A 21148-nucleotide genomic window follows, 5' to 3' on the forward strand; every position below is an offset into this window, starting at 1 on the left:
ACTGCAGATGGAGGCAGGTGGGGAGAAGGAGATGGCATAGCAGCAGAGAGGGGTTATTTCTCAAACAGGCCCACTTGCCAGCTCCTCACCTCCTACAAAGATTGTGTGTGTGTATGTGTGTGTGTGTGTGTGTGTGTGTGTGTGTGTGTGTGTGTGTGTTGTGTGTGTGTGTGTGTGTGTGTGTGTGTGTGTGTTGTGTGTGTGTGTGTGTGTGTGTGTGTGTGTGTGTGTGTGTGTATGTGTCTAGAGGAAGGGAGGTCAGGAAAAAAAACAAGAATCTAATGGTCTGACTTAAAGACTTATGGACGAGAACCCTCCTTCTGCTAAACTGTTGGCTCTGTGCATTCTGGGGCTGAGCCTGAGCTGGGCCCCTTAGCACCACAAAGGGAACCATGGGCTTCTGGGGGAAAGACAGTAGCTGTAAACACCATTGAGAGATAACTTATCTGCTCAAATGTGGGCACACTGAACATCATGAATGCTCTTTGAAGAACAGAGGAGTGGTCTGTCACTTGAGAAGGACTGTTGAGAAGATTGAGTGAAAAGGCTAATGGAAAGAGGGCTAGCAGAGACAAACTCTCCACAGGCTTGTACTGGGAACCAGGGAAGGAAAAACACTCCTGCTGCTGTTGCTGTTGTCTCCTAACTCCCTTGGCAAAGATGCTTGGCACCTCCTGGGGAACTTGGAGGCTGCCCCATGAGCTACCCGCTGGAGCCTACAAGTTAAGGCAAATCAGCCAGTAGAGTACATTGAAGAAGAAGAATGTAATGGGGAACAGCACCCGCGAGTAGTTATCTAGGTGGTAAACATGGATGCAGAGGCGGCCCCGCTGCCAGGTGCTGCCCCCACAACCAGGAGCCATGCAGAAATACTTCCTGAGAACCTTGAAGCACACATAGCTTCTGCCACATCGCCTCCGGGGACACTGGGGTCTTCTGAAGCTTGAAGACTGCTCGACTGGGCAATACTGACGTTCCTCTTCAGCATTCCCCTCATAGGTGACGATCTCACACACAAACACTTCCTGCTGCTGGAGGGCACGGGCGTGGGCGCGAGCACGGGTGCGGGCACGAGCACGAGTACGTGCATTAGCACGGCTACTGGTTGGAAGCTGAAATAGAAAAAAAAGAGACACAGTCAAGGGGATGTGAATCAAGAAGTAAAGGTTGCCTAGAATTTCCTAGTAACTTCACTTGCCACACCAGTTCTGGGCCTCCAGGATTTCCACCATCACACCAAGGGGTTTATTTCCCCCATGACCCCAGGGAACTTTCCATCACTTGGGAAGCTAGCCACATGTGTGCCATAACCCTAGTACCCTCTTCTAAAGCTTTGCTTCCCACACCAACACCGGGTTCTTACATGGTAGAGGTTTGGAGAAGCCTGTTGTTTCGTCTCATTGTAGGTCAGGAAGTTGAGCACAGCAAACTCTAGTAGAGCACAGAAGCACAAGACGAAACAAATGGCAATATAGTAGTCCAAAGCTGTGAGATAGGAGACACGAGGGAAATTCTTACGGGAAAGGGTGCCCAGCGTGGCCATGGTGAGTACAGAACTGACCCCTATAAGAGCAAGGAGTAAAGGTGGGCTAAGCTCCTGACCCATGCTTTACACTGCTGACAGGATAGCAGGAGAAGGCAGATATTTCCCTTGGTCAAGATATGCCCACAATTACAATCACCGTACTTTCTTACCTACAGAGGCCCTGGCTGCAGCTGCCTCTATCTTGATCCAGAAGGAGACCCAGGAGAGCATTGTGGTCACAGAAGAAGGGACATAGTTTTGAAAAACAATGAAGCCAAACCGCCTGCTCACATTGAAGAAGAAAGTCATGACCATGAAGTCACCTAAAAGACATAAAACACACCACTGTACTGCAGTACTGGTCTGATGTTTAGCACTACATATATATCATGGATTCCACTGTCCAGCTCATGGGACACCCTATCAGAGTTCTAGAATAAAGGCACATTATTATTTCAATGCAGCCCAGTAGAAGCCCAGAAAGCAGACTTACTCTAAGACCCCTGGCCAGTTGAGAGATAAGCCAGCATAAGAATATTAATGAGTCTTCTTTCATTTAATTGATTTACTCACCCTAAGTCTGTTTTTCCAGAGTATCAGCAGTGAGAGAATTTTTTTTTAAAGTGACCTTGATATCAAGAACTCACAGCTGATGGCTAGGCTAGCTGAGACTTGCCTACTTAGAGAAATGCCATGTATAGTTTGTGATATCATAGCACTACATCTGCACTGCTAACCCTCACACCATGCCCTCTTGGGTTAGCCAAATATGACATATTATGCTATATATGAGCTACACAATAAAGGCTACAGTCTTTATTCTGATGCTAAGGTCTAACTTCTTCTGGATCTGACTCACATACATGCATGCACACATGCATGCCTTACCCAAAACTAATTGAAGCTGATAGCCTACATATTTATCCTGATAAGCAAATCCTAGACTCCTTGTTCTTAATATATTATTCCTAATCTAGGAAAATAGAAGAATTAGTTGAAAATGAACATGTCAGTCAATCTCTAGATGTTAGCTCTATAGAATATCCAGTCCCAAGGCAGCTTAGGCTTTCAGATTCACTTGGACATGCTGATCATTTCTTGTTCTTACTTTAGATAGGAATGGATCTGTCAGAAGCTGATCAAACCTGTATTTCCAGCTGGCATACTTTGTTACACATGCTGTTCCTAACACTCCTCGTGGTATTATGACATCATAGTTGGTTTGCCCAGAGCATCATTTTCACTCTCCTCATGACACTGGACATTAAATTGCTTCAACTATAGCTTTTCTGTGAAGCTAAGCCCTGAATTTCCACCTCTGTGATGCTATAGACTTCTGTGACTTTGAACTAAGAGAACCTTCAAGTCCCTTCCAGGAAGGGCTCATGTAAAGCTTTCAGTTTAACTCCTAACCAACCAAGCCTAGAATGACATGGAAGGCAATGATATTCAGTGATGTTTGCTACCCATGGGGCAATAGCCTTGGAAAGCAGACTCAAACACTAATTGTCTACACTTTAGACTCTACAGGAAACAGACCAGGTGCCTGGCAAGTCTGGGCAGGCAAGTGCCGAAAGAGAGCCTATTCTCCAGGGGTTAGAAGCACTGACCTTGGATGAACAAAGATTCTTAGATTCTTCAAAGAAAAGACAAAAAGTGGTCTAGGGTCAGTGGAAACTTGTTTATTGAATAGTAGTATCTTTAACACTATAATTCCTCCAGCACTGTACCAGGGACCACCCTATGCTACTAGCCAGAATAGTCAAATTATTAGTTCTTCTGCCCTGGAGTCTTGACTAAGATTTAAAACTCCCTTAATTGGCTGTAGCCACTTCACATCTGAGTTTATATCATTGTCACAAGATTTATTATGCTGTTGGATTTCTCATTCTTTAAATTTTATTTATTCTGACTAACAAAACTTCCTCATTTATTAAAAGCTAGAAATTTGCCAAAAGAAGGATACTAACATGTGTTTCCTTTCTGATGAGTGAAGAAGCAACACCAATGTAAAAAAGATGTCTAGGGCTGAAAGCCAAGACAAAATGAGAAGTATTAAAGATGATTTTTGCTCTTACCTGCTTTGTCCAGATCAGGGTTGGTAGTAGCACTGTCAAAAAGACACAATTAAAAGACTGTCCAGAGGACTCATGAACTGATGGCACTGAAGAGAAAGGGAAGTAAAGGAATTGGGGAGCATAGTCTCGAGAGAATACAAATTAATGCTCTGACAGTAAGTAACACTAGGCCTTTAAATTTGACTTATTGGAAGAGTGACTTCAGTTAATGTAAATTGGTAGCTAAAAGGGAAAAGAACTAGGTTGATGGGTAAATGTCCCAGAGACTCTCGTTACAAATGAACAAGAAGAATTTTCTGATGGGAAGAATTGTCTAGAAAAGGAAGAAGTCACCTTGCAAGACAGTGAACTCCTGATCATGGGAAGATTTCCTCAGAGGCTCAACAACCATCAGTGAAGGATGGTTCGCTTACTACAGGCATGGCTGTACTTTTTGAGCAGCTCCTGAAGTAAAGACTCTAAGGTTTAAGGCTGCCCAAGTTGCAGGGCACTGCTGCATTCTAAACCCTGAAAAATGAGTACATTTGTGCTCTAGCTGGAAAGAACTGTCCCAGGCTTGAATTGGGAGAGTTAGGACCTGTTTCAAAGATAACTCTGGCAGTGGAGAAATCATGAATTAAGAACAAGTAGTCTCTAGCAGAAGAGGAAAAAAGACCTATTCCTTTCTCCACAGGAAGAGCTATTGCTTACCTACTGCCATTGCTTCACCGATGATGCAGGCTCTGGGGCTTTGTAGTCACTAGGGTACCATTTTGAAACAATGTGCAAACCATCTACTAAACGGAACCACTAGTGACTTGAAAGCCCCTGGGCCTTGTCTCCTCTGCCAGTTCTGATGATGGATCTCCACCTATCTGGAAAAACTGAGGTGCAGAGAACTAAGAGGCAGACTCATAGTTATCTAGTAAAAGACAAGGATCCCAAAGCCACAGGAAGTAAAGTGGCTTTCTCAGAGCACTCCCCACCAAGGAAAAAGGAAAAGCATTTGTAAAGCCTCATCCACCCCCTGCCTAGTACTGTGTAAGCAAAGCTTTAGCCAGATGAGCATATGCTTCCCTCATCCAGTGATTAACAGTAGCAAAAGCAGATTTTGTGTCATCACACAGAAGCAAAGCAAAATGCTTCCCATGACAAAAGGATGGCTGGGTGACCTGCTCCATCCAAATTCTTGTCAATAAATGTGAAGAGGGTCCAGGGTTGCCTCAGAGCTACCCTGGGAAGATTCCTTGGCTCCTCATTCAGATCACCCAGGAATACAAGCAAAGATGCTCACATCTATTTGGGAGTTACAAGTTAAGAGACCCAGAATCTGCCACTTTCATCTTTGCTAGGAACAATATCAGAAAATAAAAATATCACCATGACTATGATTATTTCACTACAAAGCCTTTGGTGGCAATCTGTGCTTTTCACAGTTGTTTCTTTAAAATAATGTTGCTGCTGCAGCCATTGCAACTGAGTAACTACCTGCAGACTCCCATAACCTTCACTAGCTACCATTATTATACTAGCTTCTCCTTTCCCCTCCTCCTAGGGTAGATCTTGCTTCCCATTCATCCAGCTTGGATTGGTTCTGGGTTAGGAGAAATCACACAGACATCCTCTCCAATGTTGTCTAAGTATGTCAGTAACGTAAGAAAGACATTGAACCCAAAGGGTCTAAAATACAAAGGAAGATGAACATTCTGAAAGTCACAAAAATGTATCCACTTACCTCATCTTTCAAGGGGCTTGGCAAATCACTTACTTCTTTGTAGATGAGACTGAGACATAGTTATAAAGTCTCAGTTTCCTCTGCAAACAGATGTAAGTACTTAGCATATGTAAGAGGGAAGCAATGTTCTACACAGTATTTCCATGTGTTCTTTACACAGCATTGGTACAAAGAGCCACTTCCAGTTATTGGTACTATTTCTGCAGGGTCTGCCCAACCTGAGCTTCCCACTGCACACCTACCAACTGGGGTTGAGAGGATTTCAGTTTTGTTGGTCACTCCTATAAAATCAAACTCAAATAGCTTCCAAGTGTTCTTCTCATTGATTTTGAGCTTGAAATTCTCCAACTTGTAGATCATCTCATGTGCATCATAGGAAACTGGAAATCAATGTGCAAAAGAGGAGTGAATTAGTCTAGGAAGCCAAGCTGAGTGCCCCACAAGCATGGTGTTAGCTTGAGCCATGTTTTGGAATTTTTCACCAGCTTTGGGACCTTGACTCTGGCCTGGTTGTTGAAGTCCATTCCATAAATACATTTGCCCTGGTATTTGAATGCAGATTTGAGTAAGTTATGAACTTACCCTACAGCATTAACATTTCACTGAGTAAGGCCATAGAGCTGTGATTTTTGGAGTTGTTCTGAAAAAAATCTCTGCCCATGGATCAATGGGCAAGTAGGGAGAGATCCTTTGGGGACACACTCAGAAAAGATTTTGTACAACAGGGGGCATTCACTTTAAATTTTGAAAGTAAACATTCTCCACATAGATGAAACTGAAGAGAGTGAAAGGAAAGCACAGGAAGGTGAACATAGAAAATTTTAGGGCAACTGCTTCACAGATGGGTTGTATAGCAGGAAACAGCAGGGTCAGGTCATGAAGGGCTTTGAAGTTCATTCTAAGGAATTTATAATTGATCCATAACATCTAAGAAAATATTAGAAATGAAGAAGTGACCAGGTTTATATGGTGCTTCAGCTAGGTCACTCTGATTCTAATGTAAGTGTACTATGTTGGCATGGTGCCAGTTATGGAATGCCAGTGCAGTATTCTAGACACAATAAAAAGCAGCAATGAAAGCTCAGGATGCAGAGAAATAGGTGTGATCAATAAAGATTTGGAGGGAACACCAACAGCATGTGTGGAATGAGTAGATGTAGGAGGCTAATGAGAAGGGAATGTCAGAGCTTTGGGCTTGAACAACTGGGTGGGTGATGGCACCCTTCAATGAGGCCAATGGCAACACAGAAGCAACACATTTGCTTTGTAGGCAGAAGTTGGGAAGAGATAATGAATTTAGCTTAGGGCATGTTCTGTTTCAAAGTGAAGATGTTGCAGAAGTCCAAGCAGAAGATGATAAAGCCCTGCATCAAGGCAGAGATGGAGAGGAGCAGACATACTTCAGGTACATTTCAGAAGCAGATGACTAGCTTAAGGTAGAGCAAGGGTGAGGGAAGAATCCAACATAAAGCCAAGGTAATGCAAACACAGCATTGTTGGCAGGAAAGAAAGTGAGGATGGAAGATGAAGGTTTGTAGCAACCTTGGCACTATCACGGGAAAACAAGGAGAAGCAGAAAACATAAAAGGAAAAGATGAGAAAAAGAGGGGCCCAGCACATCTCTGGATCCCCAGAAACCTAAGAAGGTACTCACAGCTAGAGAAAGACAGAGGACAAGAGTGAGAATCCATTGGAAATTTGAGCATGTGGAGTGAACATCTCGCATCAATGGTCATCCTGGAAGGGAGAAAGGAGCCGTATTAGGCTGGCTTGGAGCACTTACGTGTTCACTCAACATTGACCAGGGGATCACCTCTAATGAATGGCATCAGTAGAATTTAAGACAAAAAGCTCAAAGTAGTGATACAAAGAGAGGAAGAAGAGCTTCTAACATCTGACTACTGGACTCCATCATCAGAGAAGTATATGGAACCATTTAGATTGATTTTTCTTCCTTGCTTAGCCCAGTACTCTTGTCCTGCACTCTTCTACACTCCACCACCTCCATACCCCACACCGCTGACACAAGAATCTCTTTCCCAGCATTCAAGTTATGTAGCCTAGTCTTGGATACATTTCCAACTGCTGTAGTTCTACTCTGCCTGGACAATTCCACCACCGTGGACATGTCTTTATATACAGTGCCCACTTGGGATAGAATTGTCCAGGCAATGCAGTCATGTAGGCACCTTCTATACTGTGGGGGCCTATAACAGCTCCCAAGTTTGCCACAAACTTAGAATGTCTTTAAGTAGTATCTTTTATTTTAAGATCTCAGTGTCTATATCTACACAGGAAGAGGTTGAATTCCTGGTCTAGAAAAGTTGCACAGGCTTTTAGGAACATTATTCAGGATTATATATCTACATAAGAGTCCTTAGCTAAAGGAGTGAGAGAGTCCTAGGAGATGAAACACCAAAGGCTTGACATACCTAACTGAGTACAACACCTTTCCATCCTTGTGGATGAGAGCCATCTGGTTGGGTATGGTGATATCATATTCATGAGTCCTCTTAGAATTCCTAAAAACAGTATCTGGGATCCACAACTGGCTCACCACGTTGCCATGTAGAACAAGGGTCTCAAAGGTGTCATTGTAACGAAGACGCTCATCATACCAGGTCTGGTAGAAGATGATGTCAATGGAATATTCCTGGTGAGAAGGGACAGAAAACCATATAGTTGAGGCTAAGTAGACAAGGGATAGTCACATGCAAATGTGGTGTTTGTCACTACTTAACAGGGAACCCTGAAGACAGCATAGTAGAATACATAATACACTGGCCGAAGAAGCAGAAGAGGGATGGAGTTCCTTCTTTTTATCCAATTCTTTCAGTGTCAGGACTGAAAGGGACTCAGACATTAACCCAGCCAAGAAGTCAGTCACATCCTGCTCAATTGCCGCAACTAAGGGAGCTAAGTACCCATGTTATGTAGTGATTAACACCATTCTTCCACAGCCCAGAACTGTAGAAAGGTTTGCCACAAATGAGTTCCCTACTTTCTACTTTCTCATACAAAACTCCTTTGTGCCTTGTAGAAGAATATAAAGAAAGTCTAAATTCTGTTCTGGGGAATTAATCTCCAGAAGTGACATTTCATCATTTTTTATTTTGTTGTTTGATTTGGGATCTTATTACGAAGGCTGGGATAATCTTAAACTTGTATGTATTCTGCCTCATCTTCATGGGAAGTTCCCTCAAACAGCTCTGCTTCCTTTTGTAGCTGATATTGTGGCCTCTCCTCTCTCTACCAGTAGGCAAAGGCCTCCTGTCATTGACAGATGGTTAGGCTTGCATCCATTGAAGACTACAAAGAGTAAAGCAACATATGTTTGGTGCAGAAATTTTCCATTGTCATATGGTCTGAAAAGAGTAATATTCCCAAATAGGTAGCACATTGCATTCATCAATAAATCCCTGTGCTATGTTGGATCATTACACAGCTGAACACAGCATGTCATTGCAGTTATATAGGACCATAATGCTACTCATACTATGTCAACACTCTTTCAGCCACTACACTACAAATAAAAAAAGCCCAGCTCAAAAGTGCTCAGAAATATATAAGCACATACAACTCATTGTACACAGGAAAGGTTCTCTTTCAGATTTTATTCATAGCACACAGCTATTAATTAAACCCAACCTTTCATTCCACAGAATTATATTTTAAAATGAAATGATTTGATCCACAAGGAAGATGTCTATTTATTGTCGTTTTTTTTTTTAAACAAGAAGAATTACATTTGTGCTTTGTTTTATTTTTCCTTTCAAATAAGTGCCCATATAATCTCTGAAGAGTGTGTGCACATGAATAGTTAGTTCCATGATTATGTGGTCTCTAGTTATTATGGATCCCATAGACTGTTAAACATCAAGGGGAATGTTTAATAAGAAGCACAAGAATCAAGAAGTTCGCATGGCTAAAGCTTGTAGGACAATACGCAGATGGCAATACAATTGTAATCAATTTGAAGCAAGCACCAGAGCTATGCCACAGCACAATTAAAGGTGTCAAGGTCCAACTTCACCAGGACTTTCCTGAATAATCTTGCACCAAAGAACAAGTATCAGATGGGCCTGATGACACAGGCCAGTAATCTTAGATTCTTGGGAGGCTAAAGAAGGAGAATGAAAAATTTAAGTCATGCCTGGGCTGTACTGAATCAAGGCCAGCTTGGGCAAATGAGTAAGACCCTGCCTCAAAAGTAAAAAAAAAAAATACAGAAAGGGTCAATAATATACCTCAGTGGTAGAACATTTGTCCATCATAAGTGAGACACTGTGACCCAGAAGCTAAAGGGCATTAGCACCCTCAGAGAAAAGGGAACAAAATCCCTGCTGGCTTTTACGACACTGGGGCAATAAGTGTTGGAAGCAGCCACCAGACTGCCAATAGCCAGAAAAGAAAGTAAAGGGCAAAGTGTTTAGCACAATGAACTAGAAAAGCAGACAGATAATGGCAGAACTCCTGATCCTGCCCAGCCCTCTCCTGTTATGTTCTGTCCTGTCCTACTCTATCTATGCTCACAAAGAACCTTCAAAGAATTTGCACCTTCCCAGTAGCTGGCAAAGTCTTATCTGCATCCTAGCACATGAACTGTATGGTGGCTGATGGGAAACCTTCATCTCCAGCCATGCTGGAGGTCTGCTATACAATATTAAAAAGAAACATTTTACTGCTGTTTAAGAAGACACTAATTATAAATTCCTCATACATCAACATATAACTAATGGGTTGTGATTAAATTTTCCCCTAGTTTGACAGGGAACTAGAGGTGAATCTCTTTTAGTTTAGCTGAAATAGAAATGCAGTGTTTCAGAGCTGGCTTAATTAGAATCACCTGCAATAATTACCATAGTAAGAGCCAACATTAGCAAGTGGGAAAGCTGTGACCAGGCAGTTTTTTCCAGACTAGTCACTGCTTTGAAGGTCAGACTGGGTGTTTTCAGAGTTAAAGAAGGAGGGGAGTAGAAATACTTGATTACAATGTAATGCTTTTTTAGCTTTCTCTCTACTATTCTATCTGCCCAAGTGACTGGTGCCAAATGTCCACTTAACCAACTCCACTGACTGGGTTGCTACTCTTTTGACCAACAAACCTTGCTGAAACAATCAGTTGCTTCAAATGTTGAGGTCAGAAAAGGATACTTGGCTGCCACAAAGAGCAGAGATAACCCATTCTAGAGCATTGGCATGATCTGTGGCTCTGTGGAAGACATCTATGTTCTCCTCAGCAGGCTGAACAAGAACAGGGACTTGAATTATGTGGAACTATGCAGAAGCTGAAACTTCAGGGGAGACTATGTACCATATAGGGCTTTGGAAGGTTAAAAAAAATCTTATCAGTTAGATAAATCAGGCTGCTGATCCCCATCCTGAACAAGTTCCATATATGATATCAGGTTGAGTGACTTCTAGGTGATTAGATTGTGCATAAATAAAAGCTCAGGTGAGACTAATGCTAGAGGGATTAATAGATGTTGAACAAGGAGAGATAGATGGTGGATAAGTGGGGCTAATAGTCTGCTGCCACAAGGACTCTTGCAGAGGATAGAAGCTAGTTCCCACAAATTATAACTTACACAAATTTCCTGAGACGTTTTCCACTGCTTGTTGGTTTTATAGGACACTCATTCAGAATACAGAGCCAAACAACTTAGGATCATTTGTTGTATTTATCAACGTGTGTGGTTTCTCCTCTAATAAGTTTCTTCTATGAAATTTAGCCAGCACTAACTAGGTGAAGGTGGGAAGCTTACTAGTAAAGAAGCAAGCCAGCTTGCTGGAATGAAAATGACACAATCAAGAGGAAGAAACAATTCTGAGCCGCGCTCACTCATTCTACGCAAACAGATTGACTTCCACTAAGGTTACCTACCTCTGAGTCTATCAGGAATACCCACCTAAACATCAGTCCTCTGAACTCAACCAGATCACACAGTGCTTATTAGAATTAAGTATGTTAAAACGGGCTCTACCTTTGGACAAACTAAGTCCATGGCTATTATGGATCTGGTTACCACAACCTTTCTTTGTCAGATACTGCACATCTAAATTTTGCAGAGCATCTTTTGTAATTCATTTTGTCAGATACCATATACTATGTTCTTAATATCAAGTATTTCATAACAGAGAGAGTAAGACCAACATAAAACAATTAATTACCATGAAATGAGCTAGGGAAGATAAGCTACTTGTAAGCCAGAAAAATGTGAATGCCCAGAAAAGGGCATTGTGTATGAAGGCATCAATTAGTTGCTATTCGAATCAGAGAAGTTGTCACAAACAGGTGTTATCTGAGCTGCACCCTGAATGAGTGAAAAAGTAGAGCAATGGCATCTCAAACTTGAAAAAAAGCCCACCTCTGAGGTACAAGGTTGTCCTGATATTTGCATATCATAGTGTGGTCATAGTCTATAGACTTCAGTGGGATGAAAAAAAAGCAGAGTCATAGGAGAGGGCATGCTTGCTGGATAGATTGTTGGGTTGAACTATAAATGTAAGAGGCACATCACTGAGAAAGTTTGCTCAGTAGGGCTGGACAGGGAAACATTTGCATATTTCAGGTAGAAGATGATGATGATGGTTAACTGAGGATCATATTGATAATAGTGGAAAGGAAAGGAAACAAAAGAATTAAGACAAAATTATAGGGACAGGTATATAGCAAGAAATGCCATCTGTAGATTTAAGTTCATATAAATAATCAGACAAAAGAGAGGCATTCCATTGTGGTATTTACAGTTGTCTTATAGTTTTAATTTTGAATGAAAAACTGAAGATTAGAATCACAATTTCAAAGGTCCTCTTCAGGCAGTAAAGGACTTAACTTTTCCATTCCTGTTCTTACCTTAATTATGGTTAAAAATCCCCACCTGACCCTCAAAACAACAACAAAAACCAACTTCCTGTAGTAGTAGTAGTAGTAGTAGTAGTAGTAGTAGTAGTAGTAGTAGTAACACGAAGAGCAGAAAGCAAAAGTATGTGGCAGGTCCCTTATCTTGGTGCCCAGTCTAGAAAAAACTGTCATCAATGCTCAGTACTCACCATGTCCAGGGTGGAAATAGGCCCGAGGCTGTTGACAAAAACTTCAACAGTGACCACAGTGGGCTTCTCTGCAAAGCAAGAAATAGTATAGGGTGAATGTCACATAGAGGCATGCCACCAAAGAGGGAGTCATCAAAAGGGAGGAAAGAGGGCCAGTCCTACTTCCTTTGTTCTTCCACGGAAAGCCCCGGATCATTCATCTTATTTTGGAATTGAAAAATCTGAGGGGAAAGTATTGACCTAGAGGAGTCATTATGGCTTACCTCGTGGATCAGCTCCAGTTGTTCCTGTCTGTATGTGAAACCTTCATCTATAACTCATGTTAGTGCCCACTACTACATATGAAATCTGCTTTTCCTTCAATTGAGGAGACAGCTTTCTTTTGTAAACTCACCTCCAATGCCAGGGCGCAGTTTATGGTCATAGTTACTCAGGATGGTGCTAAGGATTCGAGAAGCTCTTGTCAGGTTCTCTCCTGAGTGCTCAGTTGTGCAATCAACAGTGAGTTCTGTTTCTTTTTCTGTAAGCTTCTTTCCACTAGGCTGAGGCTCCTGTTGGGGCTGGGGTTCTGACTCCGGCTGTGGCTCGGGCTCAGGCTCAGGCTCAGGCTGCGGCTCTGGCTGTGGCTCCGGCTGTGGCTCGGGGGGCTCAGGCTGTGGCTCAGGCTGTGGCTCTGGCTCTGGCTCCGGCTGTGGCTCAGGCTGTGGCTCTGGCTCTGGCTCCGGCTGTGGCTCGGGGGGCTCAGGCTGTGGCTCAGGCTGTGGCTCTGGCTCTGGCTCCGGCTGTGGCTCCGGCTGTGGCTCGGGGGGCTCAGGCTGCGGCTCTGGCTCTGGCTCTGGCTCAGGCTGGGGCGCAGGCTGAGGCTCCGGCTGGGGCTGGGGCTCTGGTTGGGGTTGGGGCTGGGGCTCTGGTTGGGGTTGGGGCTGGGGCTCAGGCTGGGGCCTGGGTCGGGGTTGGCGCCCAGCCTGGATGTGGACTGGGATCTGGGGCTGAGGCTCGGGCTCAGGCTGAGGTTGGGGCTCGGGCTGGGGCTCAGGCAAGGGTAGGGGCCAAGGCAGGGGATGGGGCAGAGGCTGGCGCCCAGCCAGGGGCTGAGGCTGGGGCTCGGGCTGGGGCTCGGGCTGGGGCTCGGGCTGGGGCTCGGGCTGGGGCTCCGGCTGGGGCTCGGGCTGGGGCTGGGGTTCTGGGTCAGGCTGGGGCTGAGGCACTGGCCAAGGCAGAGGATGGGGTAGAGGCTGGCGCCCAGCCAGGGGCTGAGGCTGGGGCTGAGGTTGGGGATGAGGTTGGGGCTGGGGCTGGGGCTGGGGCTGAGGCTGAGGGTGGGGCTTTGGCTCTAGCCCAGGCTGGGGCAGGGGCAGGGGCTGGGGCTGAGGCAGAGGCTGGGAGCTAAAGACTACATCATCATCACAGCCAGGGGATTTGGGGTGTGGCTGTGGCTGAGGGCCGGAGACTACATCATCATAGGTAGGAGATTCAGGCTGAAGTACAGGTTTAGACACAGGCTGAGGCTGAGGGCCGAAGACTACATTATCTTGGGCAGGAGGTTTATTCTCCAGTTTAATGTGAGGTCCAACCCTAGAATACACAACCAAAAAATTAAGTTCTACCCTTTAATCAGGCTGATGCCTTTTGGGACAGGAGAAAACAAAAATATTTGCAACACAAGGCTTAATTAGTGAGTAGTGATAGTAAATGAGGAGATACTAACAAATTAAACTTGATAATTCCTTTTAAACTTTATTGCTCTTTGGAGACTTTGTATGCAATCCTTGTTTCATAATTCTTTACTTTAAAATAGTCAACAACAGCCGGGCAGTGGTGGCACACACCTTTAATCCAGCACTCGGGAGGCAGAGCCAGGTGGATCTCTGTGAGTTCGAGGCCAGCCTGGGCTACCAAGTGAGTTCCAGGAAAGGCACAAAGCTACACAGGGAAACCCTGTCTCGAAAAACCAAAAAAAAAAAAAAAAAAAAAAAAAAGTCAACAACAAAAATTAGACTAAATTTTCAAAGGCCATTTCATGTGAAAACAAGTAGGTAGGCATCTTTTCCATGAACTCTGGCCAATCAGTTGCTGTGCTGCCTGCTGTTACTAACCTTGGCCTCACATCTGCCTGAGTCACAGCACCTGAGAGAACAGGGCAGACCAAAGGAAAGGGCTGTTGAGGAATGCTTGCAAGCAGGTAGGACTGAAAATTCCTGGGATTCTCATATTGAGGCTCTGAAGTGGAGGAAGGCAGGCTATAGAGCAGTGCTTTGTGGCTGTCTCTATACTGTGTCCTGCACCCAAGAAACGGATAACCAATAGGAGACCATATTGGGTACCAGGGCCAACAATGACTATAGCAATAATAATAATAATAATAACAACAACAACAACAACAACACTTTAGAAATCCATCTGCTAATGTATGAAAGTCCCCCACAGTGTTTGAGGTTAACATGACAGGTAGTGATGAAAGGGCCCCAGTATGGACATTTTGTGATACTTCATCAGTTATATGCTTATTATTTGGACAACGTTCCGTACATGGGTTCTAATTCAGTAAAAAGGCATTTTAAATATCCCACCTGCTAATATATAGGTCATACTTGAGTCCTGATTTTTAAAACCAAAACTGTCAAAAACACATGGTAAAGATTTTAACACTGAATCACTGAAGCATGAATAAATCATTCTTAAATATCTGGTGTAATGATGATATTTTTATTGGCGAAGCCCTTAATGACTACAATATTTACTTACAAAATGATATGAAGTCTGAGATTTATTCTTTAAAATAAGACCCTAAGTTAAAATGGGTAGTAGGTATGTAGGAGGCAAAGAAAATAAATTATCATTAATTTCTTCATTAATGTTAAGGCTATGTGGAAATTCAGTTTACTATACATCCTTGAAAAAATACAGTTAAAAGCATTTGAAAAAGATATCAGCACTAATTAACATTTGATGAGATGGTAAGAGAGCAGTTTCCTTTAGGATGACTTCACATTTGGTGAGGCTTGGGGGTGGCGGGGAGGGGATGCAGATTGCTTCTTTATCATCTAGGTGCTGGTTACCTGATCATGCTTACTTTATGAAAATTCACTGAGCTGTTGTTCATTTATGATTGCTGTGTTTACATATTTGTGTACTACACTTCTAAAATGTTATTTTAAATCTACCAGGCAACCTTAATCCCTAAAATGAGAACAAGAGACTAGGGTGAGCAGGTTGCTGTGCTGCAGACCAGGGGACTAGCAATTGGACATCAAAGTGCATATTTTTCCTGAAGTGTTCCAAGCTTTTAGAATAGTTTAATTGGCATAGAGATGTGCTAAGCTGGTGCTATTTCTCATTTCTGAAACAGCCTGCAAGGAAAATGATGAGTGAGGGGTGGAAGTTGCTTTGGTCCTTCAATTTGATTTTGCCAGTGTAAACAAACATATAGCCACATCTTTAGATCTTTGGGGTTAAGAAGCTCCTGTGTATACATACCCATCTCCAAAAAGCCACCAAGCTTTTTTTTCAAGGCTAGAAAGAATAAAGCCTAGAAAAATCACATGGCCTAGTAGGATTTTCCAAGGAAGCTTTTCAGACATCCACAGCTCTCTATATGTGAAAATCCTAAATGAGACTGAAGCTCTGAACTACCACCTTCCAAATCTGGCTGAAGAGGGGAGCAAAGAAGCATGACGAAGGCCCTGGGTTTCTTTCTCAAATATGCTAGCCTTTTCAATTTATTAATAGATAAACCATATAAGGGGAAGGCTATGCTCAAAATCACATGCCTGATTTGAAGATGAACCCGGATCAAATCTAAGTTTGGTCCAACATACTCCACTGCCACCTCCCTTTTCTTGACATCACAGATTGCCATGCTGACAGTGTGTGCATGTCAGTGTCTGTTCCTCCCACCCCCACTAGATGGGCTGTTTTCCCCTCTCATCTCCCTCCCTTCTTCTTCACCTCCCTCCCTCATCCTCGGCCATCTTTTTTTCCCAGAAACAAAAACCATCTAAAGGGACATGGATAACAAGAAATTGCTAGTATGCACTTAGAAATATTTACCAACGCCCTGCTGAGGAGGCCAGCCTCACCTTGGGCACCAGGGAGCCAGAAGAGAGCCACATATGCCTCTCTGAGGAGCTACAACCTGGAGTGGGAAGAGAAGACATATTGCCCCTCCTCAAAACAAACTAATGACAAGACACAAGCCCAATACCATAGAATCTTCTAGAAACCTCAATAGATCAGGAAGCTTAAAAACTTCTGACAACTCATACGCCACAAAAAACAGTCTCCAAGAAAAGGAAGGAAGGAAGGAAGGAAGGAAGGAAGGAAGGAAGGAAGGAAGGAAGGAAGAAAGAAAGAATGAAAGAAAGAAAGGAAGGAAGGAAGGAAGGAAGGAAGAAAGGAAGGAAGGAAGGAAGGAAGGAAGGAAGGAAGGAAGGAAGGAAGGAAGGAAGAAAAGAGAATTTAAAAACACACGAAACACTCATCTTCCACCATAAAACGCCAGAAATCCTAGGAACATCCTTCTTACTAATGCTCAGGGTCAGGGAATTATGGGAGGGAGACTGGCTGCTCAAGAGAAAAGAGAAAAGGGGAGGGGGCTAGAAATCCAGGCCACAAACCACAGACCTCAGGAAAGAAAAACATTCTGGCTTAGGTCTGCCCCTAAGACCAAGCAGGGTGCCTTGGGGTGAGAAGGGAAAAGGAAGGCAGATGGGATGGGAACCCTGAGATAAGCAAGGCTCAGGCTCCTCCTGTCTGGGACTGGAAGGAAAACGCGACGCGACGGGATGGGGAAACAAGTAAAGTCAGAGTTGTCTGGCATCATGCCTGGTACTCAGCAGGCACTCCGGGAGAAAAATGTGAGCATGAGTGAACAGACTAGGAAACACTCAAGCATTTCGTAGCACTTCAGGTCCCCTAGCCCAGGAGCCACCTTCCCGAAGTCCCCAGCACAACCCTGAGTTATATGCGCTAGCCCTAGCGGTTTCTGCGCGCCCTTTTCCCTCTCCCTGCGTCAGACTCCGAGAGGGAACCAGGTGCTCTTGCTGCCTGGCCGCCGGCTCCAGGGCTTTGAGGGCCAACCGGAGTCCACGACTCCAACAGAAGAGGGTCCCACCTCCTTCCCCGCGCTCCCCGTCGTCACTCCAGGACGCCCTCCTACAAGGGGGCACACGGAAGGATGGCGTGCATAGAGGGGACAAGTGTCCAGGCTGGCCTAGCCATCAGGATAGCCCCAGGCAAACCCAGAGCTGGGATAAGGAACCCTGGGGAGTCTGGAAGCCTCCTAGGCACAGAGGGCTCTCAGGTAGTGGGACGGAGACTCACCTCCACTGGAGGGCCAGGAATATGTTGAGGAGAATCAGGAGAACTTTGGGCAACATCTCGGCGGTACCTGGCACGACCACCTGTGTTGAGTTCGCAGCGCAGATCTGGCTGGTCACTGAGATGTGGAGGGATTTGTTGGGCTCCAACTTTCACTCCTCCCACTCGCCCCGCCCCAGACAGGGCTCTGCACCATGGGCCCGCCCCCTGAGCCCCGATGGAAATCTCCAACGACGTGATCACTGCGGCAGCGGGAAGCGAGGCTGGGGCGGGCAGGCGGAGGAGTGGAGAGGAGGGAGCTTTGTCGCCGAGGCCCCCAGCCGCCAGCACTGCGGCTGCCAGACAGCCAGGGCGGAGGGGGCGGGGAGGGGGCAGGAGGAGTGAGGAGGAGGCGAGCCTGCAGCGTGAGGCCCTGGGCTTGGGGAAAACGCACTAGCGGTTGTGGCTTGGGGAGACTCCACTGGCTGGGCCAGGGTAGGCTCACACAGGCGAGTGGGAGGGGGTACTTTGCTGTGACCCCTTCCAGACCCCTGACTAGCTCTGAGGTCCTTATGTTCTTCCTTACTACCTGTTGAGCCCCATGCTGTTCCACATCTTCCCCTAGCATTGCTGATTTTTCCTGGTCTTGCTCCACACCCTTCATACATCTGATGCCACCCTTGGTACAAGGTAGAAGAGATGCTATAAGTCAATTCCATGTGTACCCAGGAGGCAAGGGAACAGTCACCAGCAGAGGATCAGGCAAAGGCATTCACTGGAAGACTGAATCCCATAGGGGTACCGACTCAAAATTGTTTCCTGCTCAGCCTTGGGGCCTGGGTCTCAGAGTAGGCTTTGGAAACTGCCTCTCTGCAATAGGGCAGGCAAATTTTTCTTAGGTCTCTGCTCCAGAGAATACCAAAAGAAGAAATGAGAAAGCCAATAGGTGGGGTTGCACACCAGCATCCTTGGAGTACTTCTTTTGCATAGACCCTCTGAATTGATTTCAGAGCTTTGCATAACAAGCTCTTATTGATCACTAGCATCCTCCTCCTTCACCTGTTGCTCTAGAAAGCACTGTGGACCTGAAGGCTCTGTGAGAGATTTTGCTGTAGCACACTAATCTAATAAACCCTCTGCATCACTCTCCCTACTGCATGACTCTGCTTTGTCATGTTCTGAGCACTGCTTTCTACCTGTTTATTTTTATGGGCATTTCTTTCTTTGTTTATAGTGAGTTGTCATCACTGAAGTAAGCTCTGTCTTTGTCTCTCTCTGCCTCTCTCTGTGTGTCTCTATGTCTGTGTCTGTCTGTCTCTGTCTGTCTCTGTCTCTCTCTGTCTCTCTCTGTCTCTCTGTCTCTCTCTCTCTCTCTCACACACACACACACACACACACACACACCATATATCTCAGCTTTTCAACTACATCCTTCAAAGTGAGAAGACATCGAGTACACAGAAGGCACTCAACAAACATTTTTAACTGTCCTGCGTAAAACTTTGTGTGGCCTACTACCACTGAGCCCAGCATAAATAGGGCCTTCCTTCAGATGAGTGGTTCTCAATCTGTGAGTCATGACCCATCTGGGGTTGAATGCCCCTTCCACAGGGGTTGCCTCAGACCACTGGAAAATTACATATATTTACATTCTGATTCATAACAGTAGCAAAATTATAGTTATGAAGTAGTGATGAAGATAATCTTACGGTTGGGGGTCACCACAACATGAGGAACTATATTAAAGGGTCACCACAGCATTAGGGAGGTTGAGAACCACTGCTTCAGACTCTGATGCAGCAGAGGAGAAATGACTACAGAGCATGGTTATGCCTCTCCTGCTTCATAGCTGTTTGGAAGAACCACCTTGGTCAGCCTATGGCCTCTGTAATTTCACAGGGTATCTCCCTGATCCAAACACTGTTGTCACACTCTTAAATTTCTTAAGACTTCCTAAACAAGTGGCCTTATGCTTTTTGTTTCCTTGGCCCTTTCAAATGATGTATCTATCTGGTATTGTCTGTCTTAAGGAGATTTTGTCTGTGTTCTTTTGGGCCTAGAATACTCTCCAATGTCCACTAGGCATTACTGAAAGAGTTACTGAATCTTGAGTAACCAAAATAGGCAGGTCTTCAGGTCCCCCACCAGAGAATCCCAGGCACCTTTTTACAGGTTGAGATTTAAGCACTTTACCAACTTTCTCATATGAACAACTGTAGTATACCTACAAGGGCTTGTGCAGATTACTCAATGTTATTATTGTTTCTCTGTCCTCCAAATGTTTGCTGTGTAGTCATCTTTACCAGGTCCTAGCCTGGGTGATAAAGGAATATACAAAAAGAACTCATATACCACCTTGACGTTGTATATAAAGCATAGGCTAGATTTGAAATATAAGACTAAGTTTCAGGAGAACCTCAGTACTCCAAGGAAGAGTCTTTTTCATAGGCTGTGTCTATCATAAGAAGAAGAGGGACTTCCAGGTTGCCAAATTGCAGACATGGGCAGCCCCAGGAAATTCAAAACAGAAAGGTGGAATGATTGACCAAGAAACAGGAGTTTGTCAGAAGTGTTTGTGTGAAGAGTAAATACGGGAAATTAAGGTGGATTGGGAGGCTGCCCAGCCTAATGCTAACACTGAATCTTGCCAAGAGACTGCATGCTATCCTGTGGGCAACAGGGACATTTCATAAGGGTATCCAGTATCAGAACTGTACTTCAAAAAGAATTTCAGGAAGAAAAAGCTGGAAGAATCACAGGAGAGAGCAACTGCAACTGCAGGAATTTCTAATAGATAAGATGAACAGCTTATTAGACTGAATGTAGGAGTAGACAAAGGGGAGAAGGCTCTGTCCAGGTGACCAGGGTGACAGCAGAGAAATAAGAACTGGAGAGACGGAAGAGGAACTTTTAGTTACTGCTGTGAGAACAGTTCCCTAGATTGCATTGTACTTCTAATGCTCCATTAAAAATAAAAATTTACATTTATTGCTTAGTTGTGTGTGTGTGTGTGTGTGTGTGTGTGTGTGTGTGTGTGTATGCATGTGTATGGAGGTATATTTTTCTCTCCCTGGCAATTTGTGATGCAATTTATTATTCAAGCTGCATCTAAACAAAATGTTAAAATAGCAGCTGTGTTTTCATAAGTGAACCAAATTAGCTATTGATCAGAATAGCAGCAAGCACCCCTTGTCAGTTGTGAATTATCAAATTTAATAACAAATATCAAACTGTTGTGTGCCTTGTTTGCTATGTGTGTGGTTTAAGTATTAAATCAGAGATGCCTGTCATAAAGTCTGTGTGTTCCTGCTCTAGCTTGGACCCAACTGTAGCACACACAACATGCTTTCCCTCTTAAGGTAAGAGAAAAAACACTAATTTATACAAATACAAATCATGAGAGACCATTTACTTGTTAATTATATAGGATTTCATAATACCAAGATGTTGGGTACAGTTGAGAGTGGTGACCTACAGATA

General features: G+C 44.2%; 1 protein-coding gene across 1 annotated transcript; it reads right to left on the reverse strand.

The window, feature by feature from the left end:
• Nucleotides 1-241: 241 nt before the first annotated feature.
• On the reverse strand, nucleotides 242-17820 carry Gabre (gamma-aminobutyric acid type A receptor subunit epsilon). The gene is made up of 9 exons (XM_036175100.1): nucleotides 17693-17820; nucleotides 12765-13945; nucleotides 12371-12438; nucleotides 7750-7970; nucleotides 6972-7054; nucleotides 5560-5697; nucleotides 1696-1848; nucleotides 1364-1563; nucleotides 242-1112 (listed from the first exon to the last, which is right to left on the reverse strand). The coding sequence occupies exons 1-9, from the start codon at nucleotides 17746-17748 to the stop codon at nucleotides 717-719; spliced, it is 2496 nt and encodes an 831-aa protein (XP_036030993.1). The 5' UTR covers nucleotides 17749-17820; the 3' UTR covers nucleotides 242-716.
• Between the last annotated feature and the right edge of the window lie 3328 nt (nucleotides 17821-21148).

This window comes from Onychomys torridus, chromosome X, assembly GCF_903995425.1.
Source record: "Onychomys torridus chromosome X, mOncTor1.1, whole genome shotgun sequence".
Lineage (NCBI taxonomy): Eukaryota > Metazoa > Chordata > Mammalia > Rodentia > Cricetidae > Onychomys > Onychomys torridus.

What these genes read in the sequence shown, in the direction of transcription:
- Gabre (XM_036175100.1), bottom strand. Translation starts at nt 17,748, where the DNA reads ATGTTGCCCAAAGTTCTCCTGATTCTCCTCAACATATTCCTGGCCCTC. An exon ending in AAGGTGTTGTACTCAGTTAG is followed by an intron (nt 7,055 to 7,749) that starts GTATGTCAAGCC and finishes TCTCCCTTCCAG; the next exon opens with GATGACCATTGATGCGAGAT. An exon ending in AATCCTCTCAACCCCAGTTG is followed by an intron (nt 1,849 to 5,559) that starts GTAGGTGTGCAG and finishes TATGTCTTTTAG; the next exon opens with GTGACTTCATGGTCATGACT.